The following is a 12618-nucleotide window of genomic DNA, read 5'->3' on the forward strand; positions in this document are numbered from 1 at the left end:
TTGGGATTATGTGTTTTCCAGTGTGCATTACTTTGCACTTATCAGTATTGAATTTCATCTGCCATTTTTTTTTTTGTTTCCCAGTCACACTGTTCTGTGAAATCTCTTTGTAACTCTTTGCATTCAGCTTTGGTCTTAACTTTGTTAAGTGATTCTGCAAATTTTGCTACCTCATGTTCACTCCCTTTTCCAGATCATTTCTGAATATGTTGAACAGCACATTCCTAGTGCAGATTTCTGGGGAACCCCTCTATTTACCTCTCTCCATTGTGAAATCTGACCATTTATTCCTACTCTTTGTTTCCTATCTTTTAACCAGTTACTGATCCATGAGAGGACCTTTCCTCTTATCTCATGACTGCTTATTTTGCTTAGGGCCTTATGATATCTATGATGTAATGACAGTAAGAGTAAAAAAAACATGTTAGGTATTGTAGTTAAAGATCAGCCAGAGGTATGTTGGAGAGAAAAATATAAATGCTCGTGCTTTAGGGCATAAACCTTAATTTAAAGGGGTTAGGAAAAAACTGCACTACTGGCCTGCTGATTCTACAGTTGTCCTCTATATGGGTTTCTTGCACCTTCCTCTGAAGCCTCTGGTACTGGACTAGATGGACCAGATTGCCAGTCTGAAAATTCCTAGATTTCTATGAGATGGGTCAGAATTGTTAAGTTTGGATCCAGAGTAAAAGGTCCTAAAACTAAAGCAGATTCAGGCCAGACTCATCTAAATTTAGTACACCTCTACCTCGATATAACGCTGTCCTTGGGAGCCAAAACTTATATCGAACTTGCTTTGATCCACCAGAGTGCACAGCCCTGCCCCCCCCGAGCGCTGCTTTACTACGTTATATCCGAATTCGTGTTATATCGGGTTGCATTATAACAAGGTAGAGGTGTATATTAACATTGCCTTCTAAGAACACTAAATCCCTTGGAATCCTGCTTTTTCACCTACAGAACAGAAGTATCACCATTTTCTGAAAGAACTTAGCAGAGATTCCTCCTCAACTCTCTTCCATGTAAAATTAAATTAAAAATCATTTATTTGCTTGTAAGTGAAGTAAGCTTAGAAATGAGTTTATACAGTAGTAGGAAACCAACAGCGCTGGCAGCAAGTCCTGCCTGAGATCACCAACCCTTAGGCCTCTGTTTACACTACCTCCTCATCCACCCTCAGGGGATCGATGCACTCGGCTCGATTTAGCAGGTCTAGTGAAGACCCGCCAAATCAACTGCAGATCGCTATCCAGTCGACCCGGTACTCTACCCCAAAGAAGAGTAAGATAAGTCGACAGGAGAATGTCTCCTGTCAACCCAGCATAGTGTGGACCGCGCAGTAAGTTGACCTAAGATACATCCACTCCAACTACATTATTCACGTAGCTGGAGTTGCGTACCTTAGGTCAACTTACCATGGAAGTGTAGACATAGTCTTAGACAGGCAAGAGATGAGCCACTAGGGAGCATGTGGAGTTCATGGATTCTGTACCTCTGCCACTCAACTTCTGCAGAGTTAATTTCTATCATCTGCTCTTTCCAATCTGACTTTGATATAAGACAACCACTCCCAAAAAATCAGCCCGAGTTTTTGGCTGAGATAGAGCTGAATGTGAGTATATATGCATGATAACCTAATTTTAGAACAGGAGTGGTCAAGCATCACTTTTCAAGTGCTATTAGTAGGAATTCCGGGAATGATGGACAAAGAATTTACACATGCATCTCTTGTCACAGCAACAATTCCATGGTGAAGCATTGTTAGATCAGAAGTCTATGAGACAGGTATTTCTGAGGTTCAATCCTTGGTATCTCAACCACATGAACACTAATTTTAGAAAATTTTCCATATTGTAGAAAGGGCCTAGGAATAAATACTAAAGTGTACTGTAGGTAATACTGTATGTTTACTTAAAATATTTCTGAAATTAACATTTTCCTCCTTTTAACTAAGGTATAGTTACTACTGCGGATGATACTGCGAAGATTGAAAGTCCTCACTTAGAAGCAGATCCTGCAGTACGGCATATAACTCTCAATGATGTGGCTGTTTTAGCTAAAGAAAACATGCGACCATTCACAGATATTGTAAGTACAATACTTTTTAAAATTATTTAATTTTATGTCGATTTTTTTAAAATTGAGCATTCATAGTTGGCTTCCTGAGGTATCTCCAAAACAATTTTGTGAAACGTATAAAAATGCATAAAAATTGGGTTGTTTGCAAAGAAAGCTGTTTAGGGAGCAAGGGACTATAGACTGACTTCAGAAAAGCAGATATCTGCAGCATTAAAATAACCCAATCCAAATTGAAAATTGTTTATAAAGATGATTGTATTGTAGGAATACATGAAATTAAATTCGGTGTGAGAGTTCTGAGGGCTGGTATAAAGAGAGATGGTGCACCACTTTAGCTTGAATGGGTTTAGTTATGCCAACTACTTTCGGGTATGGGCTCACATCGCTTGAAAACTGTCTCTATTTAGCTTGTATTTGTATATCTACAGGCACAAGCTAAACTTGACATGTGCCCACAAGCAAGTTATACTGGGTAATTAAAATGATACCAAATCATCCCCCTTATTGCTCGGTGCCCGCTGGGTGTAGCCAAGGATAGCGGGACAGGTCAGCCCGGTCGGAGAGCGGGCCGAGGCTCTCTAGGTTGCAGGCTCTCTCGCACCCGCGTAAGCGAGGCAGGGGGAGCGGACTGTGATTGCAGACACGCCCGGCAGCTCAGGACACGGAGCCGTCTGGCCTCCGGCGCAGCCTCTGACGGGCCCGGGCGCCGGCTGGGGAATTGCGGCCCCAGGATCGGCTGCTCGCGGAGCACAACGGCTCCCGCACTGCCCAGCTCCGCCCGGCCGGCGGAGGTGGGAAAGAGGGGGGTAAGAGGTGTGTCCTCCCTCCCCACGTGGCTCAGGCAGGCGATTCGGAGCCGCTTCCGGGTTCCTGCGCCTCCCCGCCGGCGCCGGGTGATGACGCGAGAGGCCGGCGCCGGGGTCACCGTGAGGTGACGTGTTAGTAGGCGAGCGAAGGAAGCGAAGTTCGCTCAGCGCCGCCGGCTGCGGCCCCCTCCTCCCCATGGAGACCGCGGCCCCCTCCAGCCCCCCCGGGGCAGCCGCCACCGCCGCGGGCCCCGCCGCGCTCCTGCTGGCGCCCGTGTCCCGCGGATACGCCGCCCTCATGGGGCGGCTGCTGCAGGTGGGCGCGGGCTTGCAGGCAGCCCTGGCGGGAGCCCCCGGGCGGCTCGCGTGGATTCCCCTGCACGCGCCCCGGGATCCCGAGCCGGGGCCCGGACCCCCCCCCCCGCCCTTTGCGCGACAGCCCCCAGCCGCGGGTGGCAGCGGGGGCGAGGGCCGCCGGGGTAGGGAGAGCTGTGAGCTTGGGCCGTAGTCACCGCAACCCCCGCCGGCCTGTTCCCCTGACCCGTCGGGCAGCGAGCCAGCGCGGAAACCAGGCCTGGAGCGGGGCTGGCCCCTCCTCGCGTGGAGGAGGTGGGCCAGTTGTCCCTGGGGGGTGGGAAGGAGAAGATGGCTGGTTATTGAGAGGTAGGCCTTGGGTGCGTTGGGGTAGCAAGAGACTCTTCGTTTCCTCAATGTTCAGTGACTTCCCAGCCAGGGAATAAATTCTCTTGTGATTACTTGTTCTTTCCATTTTACTGTGGTTTGTGTTATCACTGTTGGCTACATATATCCCATTATAATGCTGTCATGAATCTCAGCTTTCTGTCACGTCAGTCCCATTCTCCCAGAATTTCACTAATCACTTCTACCTAAAGCTTGCAGGTATGAGAAACAAAGTAGGTAGAGGTTTTTGTCACTGTAACATCAGATGGACTATTTGAGGGTGTGTTGTCTTTCATTTGGGCTTGTGAGTTGGTATTATGATTCCTTTGCACCTAAGTGCATTGTATATTCAAAAAGACTGTTGAAACAAGACAGATCTCTGGATGAGCTGGATCTTGGCCTTTAACATTTAATTTTTCAAAGGTTATGGAAGATTGCATGTTTTAGTTGTGTGGCTAAAAAGAGGATTCAGTGGCTAAATGTGTTTAAAATAAAATTGACGTATCCAGCCTAACTTTTATATCAGGGATGGGACGAGACCATTTGGCAAGGATGAAGCTAGGGGACTGAGAAAACGTTCAGACTATCAAGCTTCATTATATTTTCTTAGGGTTCAGTATAGTGCTAATGACAGGAAATGTAAAAAGGAATGACTTCATGTGCTGAAGAGCTAATTGATTAGTTATCTATAACTATAAATGTGATCCACTTGGCCTTGTTTTTAAAAAGAAGCCAGTGGCTTCTAGGGAGTGTTTGATGGTTAAATTGTATAGAAGCCCATTACTTTCCGGCTCTTCAGATATTCAGACATTTTTTTTCAAGTAGAAATGTGATCGGATTGCTTGCATCTGTGTTGCCAAACCAAAGCATCAAGCTTTTTCATGGCTCCAGAGATGCTTCTTTAGGCTAATTTCATTTCCTTGGCATGTTCTAGCACTGAGCTCTTTTTAAGTAATTTGAGACAGTTATGACTACCCTAGAAAGTTTTGGATAGTCCTCTCTAGTTTTATGAGTAGAAGATTGAGTTTTCCTTCTTTTGCTCTTTCTGTGTATTTTATTAAAATGTCTTTTTTGTTCATGGTTGTCAACCCTGTTGTTTTAGTTGGTTGCCACATTGCCTGAGGACATTCGGCCTGGGCCTGACTTCCATGGACTTCCATGGGAGCCCATCATTATCACTGCATTGGTGGGAATTGCTACTCTAGGTATACTGTTCTGGAGAACCTGCCTTTCAGTGAGTACACTTTAAGTTTATGAGCATACTGATGTTTAGTACTTTGTGATGTTGGGCCCTTATGGCTGAATACTTGTAATGCTACAAGTATCAAAGCAATATTTTTCTTTCCTTTCCCGTCTAGATCATTAACATTAATTTAGTGTTTAACAGTTTCTTTTAAAACTGAAACAAGTATTCTTTAATTTGTGGAGTGAGTCTATCAAACTATCACAGTGAAAATTTCAGTAACAGTTAATGTATAGTTCCAAGATTGCAGAGTTGTTATGGAAACCTTAGAATGCTGAGGAAGAGTAAAATTGTCTATGCAGATTATGCCTCCTAAGTGCCTGATCCAGTCCCCAGCTACCTACATAAAAAGCATTTGACCACTCACCTGACCATTTCCAGTTCTCTGGTAGGAGATCTAGTCTTCATTGCAGCTGCAGAGCCCCTCCATAACCCACTTCTTGCCCACTCCACACAGAATGTTTCACATTTCCCTTTTCCACAAACAAATCCCTGGGCAATGTATTTATCCCTGACCAGCCTTCAAATATACTTTCTTTTCCAGTGTCATCCATTTGGGAATTAATATTTAAATTTAGATTGCTAAAGTGACAATGTATTTTTCAACCTTTAAATTAAATGAGAATAAGCACTTAAAAATTCTACACATTTGGCAACACCTCTTACTGTGTAAAGTAGAATAATATGGAAAACAAACATGTTTTGGGACAGCATTGATTTTTCATCACTCTAGCTTTGTTGCTTAATACACTGATTCTGGATCTCACACAAAGTCTTGTTAATTTATAAGGGCATAAGAAGGAGAATTTTTTGTGTGTTTTTGTTAGTAGTATTTTCTTGGAAAATAGTAATTTCTGAACAAATGTAGTTCATTTTAACTAGTTGATTGCAGCTAGGTTTGTGTGTGTCCCCCCCTTAACATCTGCAAATTTGAGATGATCATTTGCTATACAGTTGGTTAATTTTTTATTAATTTATTCTAATTTGGGTTATTTGTGCCTTCCTAATAGTTGAATAAACAATCCTTTACCTAGGCTCTGAAATAGGACATTAGCCTAGAAGCTTTTATTAGCTAAGCTTGTTTATTCAATGTTACTTGACATTTTAATTTGCAGAGATATATATATATATATATATATGTAGATCTTTCAATACGCTAATTCAGGCCACATATACTTAAGGTTAACTATCTCCCTCTCAATTATTTTCCCCCCTTTGGAGAGGGATTCATAGAAGCCTTTGAATAACTCTTTTTGTGACCAATTCATCTTGTTCTTGTTTTGTCCTGTAGGTAAAGAGTAGAATGTATCAAGGTAAGATGCTTTGTGCTTTTCAGTGTTCTTACTGTCATTTAAACACTTTGAACACATGTTATGAGGGCTAAGTATTAGTCGACTTTTCCTTTCCAAGAGAACATATAGCTAAGATTATTGTATATGCTAGGGGAAGCCAGCATGAACCATGTGTACTGTGCTGTGGCAGTGCTTATCTTTTAATATTAAGGTGCCGCACAGATTGGCTGCCTGGATTAACATGAAACATTGGATACTAGGGCTTCTCATCGCTATAGCCCACACCTCCAAGTTAAGGATGAAGTGGCAACCACAAGCAACACTTCAAATGCCACCTTCAGTAGGGCGGAGGTTGGGTGTCAAAACCCCATGTGTAGTGGAGAGGAGAGGGGCAGCAGTTGCACTGCAATTTATGGGTTACTGGAGTAGTAACTGGTGCCTCATATGCCATGGAGGGGTAGGATGCATAACGTCCTTGCAGAAATTGTCATGGAGGAAGCTGGAGGTTTTGAAAACTGGAAACGGGAGAATTGGTGCTTATGACACCTAGGGAGATGTGGGAGGCAATTTGAGACTTGCATAAGCATATTAGCTGGATGTTTCTATGAAAAAGATTAACATCAAAATAATATTGACACTGAAACCTAAAGACGATAATTTTAGCAAGCTGTTTAGATGGAGGAGCAAGTTCACACCTCTCCAGGCTGTTGTTTCATCAGAGAAATACTCCCTATGAGGACTAAACATAGCTTCATCAAGCTCATCAGCACCGCTCACCAGTTTAGGATCTGCTCATGTTCTCAATGTTTCCTTCACAGCCATGAGAGGTAGAAACCTTGGCCTAGATTCTCTGCTGCACAGATTTTAGTTTTGGTGCAGGAGAGAGCGCCAGCTATCAAGGAGCCATGTAGAGTTCCCTGAGTCTCAGGGCAGATCTATGCCCCCACCTCAACCCCCACATAAGTTAGAGCTATCTGAGGTTGCAGTGGTTCCCAAGGAAATGTGCTGTCTGGGCATAAGCAGAATGTGTCCTGCTCTGACAGGCTTCCTGGGCTCTGTGAGGAAGGATGCCCAGGAGCCAGGTACACAGCTGTGCACCAGCTGAAGTTTCCCCATGGCACGGGAATTCTTAACTCTGTATCCAGTTGCTTTCCAATCTTTTTATGTAAATGAAAGCTTAAGTTCTATAGCACAGTCGTGCAGGAAGGCGTGAGTGCCATGGAAAGGTGGCTTGCACAAGACCCTGTTTTGTGATATAGTCCTCACTTGAAAACAGTCTACAAAGTGGTGATAGCTGCTTTGAGTTTTCTCTCAGGACGTGGAGTACAATTATTAGATTTATTCTTTTTCCCTTAGTGACTGAAAAGCAACTTGCTGAAAAGATTAAAAATCTCCTACAGGAAAAAACAGAAATCTTAGAGAAGCTGTCAGAATATGACCAAAAGGTATTGCACTATTTGCCTACTTCATGCCTCTTAATTTTCTGTTGTTGGTTTACTGTACGATGAATAAACAGCTAATGTCTTAGCATTATTTCTGTAACCTACATGGCATATTGTCTTCTGTCATGTTTCTCTGTTTGGCATTTGGGACACAGTTTGTAAATAACATGCAGAAAACTTGTACTGTATTACAATTTGTTTTTTGTACCTTCTGTGTAATTATCTTATTCTTTCGGTGCACCTAGATTAAGGAAGCCAAGGAATCTGTGAAGGTGGCCCAGAAACAGAACACTAGTCTCTCAGATGAAGCTGCAGGACTTAAGGTAAGGAGCAGCTCATGCTTTCTATGATGTGCGTGAAAATATACAAATACCGTTCTTTAGTTGGTTGGAAATTGTTTCTATTACAGGATGTTATCAAGGGGCTTGAAGAAACAAACCATCTCCTAGATGACAGATTGAGAAACCTGCACACAATTCTAGAAACAGAGAGACAGCAGAATGTGAAGAAAGAGGACCAAGTAAGATATCAGTTATAACCAGTGGTGCCCTAAAGGGGTTTAGCTTGGGGTCGCTGTGCCTGAATTGTCAAGGTGAGGAGGGCTGAGCGAACTAGTTCAGAAAAAGAACTGAGGTAAACCGTCTCCCAAAATTCAAAGTAGAGTTTTGGCTGACTTTTTAGTCACGTGATTCTGCACTTCCGTGTCTCAACCAAAAGCAGAAACACTGAAATCCAAGGAAAAAGACTGCTTTCTGGGATTTCCGGGCAATATTGGTTTCAGACTATCTTCCAATTGTTATCCTAACTGATCTGAAATTTCACCACCTCCCTAGGAACCTCAGTTTTGTTACAAGGATGAAATTTTCTAAGGTCTCCCTTGCCCTTATCCAAGTCTTTTCATGTTGATCCTCCTGACACAAAGGATATGTCTCCATGCCTGGGGAGACAGACGTGCCCTAGCTCTGGTCAAGCGCAGTGGTTCTCAGACTGTGGGTTGGGAACCCAAAGTGGGTTGTGACTCCATTTTAATGGGGTTTCCAGGGCTGGCATTAGACTGGCTGGGGCTAAAGCCTGAGCCCCACCACCTGGGGTCTCAAGCTTGGCTTTGCCCTCCACCCAGCTTTCCAGCCCCTTCCCAGGGCGGTTGGCCTCAGGCAGGCTCAGGCGTCAATCCCCCCTCCCTCTGGGGTTGTGTAGTAATTTTTGTTGTCAGAAGGGAGTTGCAGTGCAATGACATTTGAGAACCCCTGAACTAGCATATTCAAAGCAGCAGCCTGGATGTGGCAGCATGAGCTACCCACCTGAGTACAGACCCTAGGAGCAGGATGGGCATGTACTCAGCAGCTAGCCTGTTTCTCAATATCCGCATCGCTATTTTTAGCCTGCTAGCTTGAGCAGAGCAAGTGTGTCTCTGTGTGTCCTGGGAGGCATGCTCCCAGCTGCAATGTTGACATACCCCAAGATGGCTAAACTCAGATTCCATTGAGTTCCAGTGTTACTTTTTCATTTGGTCAAAAGTTGTTGCTAGGTGGCAGCAGCAAACTGCACCTTTCACTTCAGGCTGGAGAAACTGATCCTGAAACACTATTAGCCTAGAAAGCAAGAGGTGTAGGTTGGTCCCAAACTAATACTTTCTTTTTAAATTCCCCTGCCCCTGGTGTGACAACGTGTTGTGCTCCAATTAGTCTGAGAGCTGGCTCTGAAAATCTAGTTTAGTTAGAGTTTCAGGTGTGTTCAAATACCTCGATAATATATTCTTTAATGGTAACTGAAATTAAATTTAAATTGTGAAGCTAAAATGGAGTCGCCTTTAATTCTATCTTATGCAGATATTTGAAATGAAGAAGTCTTTGGAGAAACTCCAAGAAGTTATCATGCTGCATTCTGTAGAGCTTTCGGAGGTAAAGCACTTTCTAGATCTTCCTTCAGAGTCATTCACAGAAGCTGGTTTTTGTATCAGCTATCTTCATGTATTAAGATTGTGACCTTAAGCACTCCTGTATTCACACCTTACCTAAGTTCTCTCTAAGCTGCGCAGCTGCCTAATAAGCATCGCTCAGGGTTGTGGTGGGGAGAGAGGCCCTTCCCCAAGCCTTGGACCTGCTGCGACCGGGGGACCCCGGCACCCCGGCCTGGGACCTGCCGGGGGCAGGCACCCTGACCCAGTTCAGCCTGGACCTGCCGCAACCGGGGGAGAGGTGCCTCTCCTTCCCAGCCTAGGTGCTGCTGCTAAGAGAGAGCGCTGTGGGGGAATCCTCTTTCCCCACCGTAGCCCCGGGGAGCCCCACTGCACCCTAAGCCCCTCATCTCCACCCCAGAGCCTGCATCCCAAACTGGAGCCGTCACCCCCCCCCAACACACCCCAATCCTCTGCCTCAGCCATGAGCCCCTCATTCCGGAGCCTTTACCCCACCCCCCTGCACTCCAACCCTCTGCCCCAGCCCTGAGCCCCCTCCCACAATCTGAACCCCTCTGCCCTGCCCCGCCCCACCCCACCCCAATAATTTTGTTATGTGCACTAATATGGAGATGTGTCACACATCACCTCCATATCAGTGCACGTATCAAAATTCATTCCTCACATGGGTGGGGAAGATTAGAGGGAACACTGCACCTTACACATTGTTTTAATAATCTTTGTACAAAATATGCTTTCTGAAGTATCATCTTCAAATCTGGTAACTCACTGATGGTTAATGTTCTGATGTGATATATGTACACAGTGGTTATTAAGAGTTAAGGATATATACTGGAATTATGATTAAAGTATGTTTAAACCAGGCCAGTCAGGGAGAGATAGTAAACAAGTCAACATCAGACAAAGAAATGTGTATTTGATTTTCTGACCAGCCCAGTCTTCAGGTAAAGACAACAAAGGTCCATTTTTACGTATTAAGCTAACAAGTAGGGAAGAAAGAGTATGGAGCTTCTTTTATCACCAGACTCCATGTCATCTTTCTCACAGCTTGAATAAACTTTACTTTGAAGAGTAACCCTCAAAAGAATTCATTTCAAAGTTTTTTCTGGGGTATAAAGGTTGGGGTTGAACCGCAAGTGATAAACAATTAAATCAATTGATTTATAATACAGTAATATTGTATACAAAGTGCATCGAGTGAGGTCTTTTCTAGATGCTAATGACACACTGGTGGGTGATAGAATTGTGCAATATATATATTAACACTATATATGAGGAAATATGGAGACTTGATGTTTTAAAGAATGTGGCGAAACGGGTTCCCTACTAGATCAGAGAGAAGGCAGCTATTTACCTGTCTTCTGTGTAAATTAAGCATAGTGGAAACAAAACAGTAGATACTCAATTTACATGCAGGGGGATGGGAAGCCCACAGGAAGGGAAGAACTGCATGAGGTTACCATTCCTCTTCAAACAAAGTAATTGAACTTTGGAAGATATAAGTAAGGAGAGGAGCCATCTTTGGCATCTATCACTAGACAGACATAAGGGAATACAGCTCTTGCAAGCTGAGAAAAAGGAGTCCTTTAATCCTTCAAAGGGGCCTGTGTTTGACATCTCTGGGAACTGAATATAGGTGAGAAACTTGCGTAGGCAAAGATTGTACCTTGCTAGATTAAGCTTTAGATGCATGTCTTCACTTTTGCTTTACTTGTAACCCTTTCTAACTTTATTCTTTTACATGGCATCACTTAAACTATGTTCTAATGCTAATAAATGTGTTTTATTCTTACTATAAACCAACTCAGTGCTGTGTTGAAATGGAAGGGTGTATTTATCCCAGTTAAGTGTGGTGTGCTTTGTGTCTTTAGAGGAACAAACAAACCTTTACTATTTCTCTGAAGTGACTGGACATTACAGAGCAAATGGTTTTGGGAAAATTCAGAATATTGTGTTGGTGTCACCTTGCTGGTTATTTAAAAAAAAAAAAAGTGGGTGGAAGCCGGAGTGGGACCCTAGACAGGCTCCTGGGGTCAGAGCTGCTGAACCAGGGCTGTCTATCACACGGACACTTCAAACTGAATGCTTGTAGTTTGGTTGTAAGCATCCCAGGTTGGGAACTACAACAGCAAAGCATTGTGAGGCACCCAGGGCTGCAGGGCAAGCAGTGACACGACCCCTCACCAGTCTTGATTGCACCCCTAGACTGTCACAAATATCTGAGAGCAAATCTTAACCTACCAGATTTTTTGGAGTGGGGGACGGGTTGCTTTTAACACTTTTTTTAAATACTATAATTCATAACATACAATTCTTAAATGACATGTTGAAATTTTTTAGGTTCAAATAGTCCTCAATAAAGCTAAACTAAGTGAAGAAAAAGTGAAGTCTGAGCTTCGTCATGTACAGGAAGAGAATGCTAGACTCAAAAAGAGAAAGGAGCAAGTAAGCATTTCAGGCTCACTAGTCTTTTGATGTTACCTTTGTTTCTTCCTTGAATTCTGTAATATTTTACACTGTGCACTAGGTCTGTTGGAAAACTTGAGTATTTTGTTGTTTAAAAAAAAATCATTGTCCCACAACTATTTCTCTTGCGATTAATTCTTGTTGTCAAATACTAGAATAAATAAACCTTTGGGATTTTTAAGGTGGTTTCCACAGCACATGCAGATCTTAAACTGTTGCTTGTCAAGTATTTATACACTGATACACCAAGCCTTTCCACACTTTGTGGTCTTAGCACATTCTTTCCTATCATCCTAATATTAGTATCTTATGTTGATTGGATCATCTTGGTATGAGTCAGAGGTATGATAAAACTCAAGTCCGCTATTTCAGAGTTAGCCCTGATTGACAGATGTCTTACAAAGCAGACAGGTTGATTCCCATTTGTATGTTGTGAAAGCTTCACCAGTTCCAGTGAGCCAGCCGCTAACCCTTCTATGAAATTGCTGACGTGATGGCCAGTGTCTCATCAGAAGTAAAATTTCAGATGCTAATGTTACCACTTATGGACAGGGCTGAGTGAAGCCGTTGTGAAGAATTGCTACTCTTGCTCGATATTGAAATGCAAGAAGTCATTCTGAAGCTGTCTTTTCCTTGGTCCTGAAACATGACCCATCTTGTACAGTGACCCATCTTTGTAGCAAAAGCTACC

At 43.4% G+C, this 12618-nt stretch overlaps 1 protein-coding gene across 4 annotated transcripts in view; it reads left to right on the top strand.

Moving 5' to 3' along the window:
- MIA3 (MIA SH3 domain ER export factor 3) overlaps positions 1 to 12618 on the top strand; it is a 39467-nt gene that overhangs the window by 16122 nt on the left and 10727 nt on the right. For 3 of the 4 annotated variants that reach the window (XM_050948399.1, XM_050948401.1, XM_050948403.1), the window contains exons 6-13: positions 1955 to 2088; positions 4669 to 4800; positions 6101 to 6122; positions 7458 to 7546; positions 7789 to 7866; positions 7953 to 8063; positions 9373 to 9444; positions 11802 to 11906. In XM_050948399.1, coding sequence (XP_050804356.1) covers positions 1955 to 2088; positions 4669 to 4800; positions 6101 to 6122; positions 7458 to 7546; positions 7789 to 7866; positions 7953 to 8063; positions 9373 to 9444; positions 11802 to 11906 — 743 coding nt within the window. The remainder of the gene's footprint in view (positions 1 to 1954; positions 2089 to 4668; positions 4801 to 6100; positions 6123 to 7457; positions 7547 to 7788; positions 7867 to 7952; positions 8064 to 9372; positions 9445 to 11801; positions 11907 to 12618) is intronic. The other variant, XM_050948400.1, reaches the window with a different exon arrangement.

This window comes from Gopherus flavomarginatus, chromosome 4 (assembly GCF_025201925.1).
Source record: "Gopherus flavomarginatus isolate rGopFla2 chromosome 4, rGopFla2.mat.asm, whole genome shotgun sequence".
Taxonomy (NCBI): Eukaryota; Metazoa; Chordata; order Testudines; family Testudinidae; genus Gopherus; species Gopherus flavomarginatus.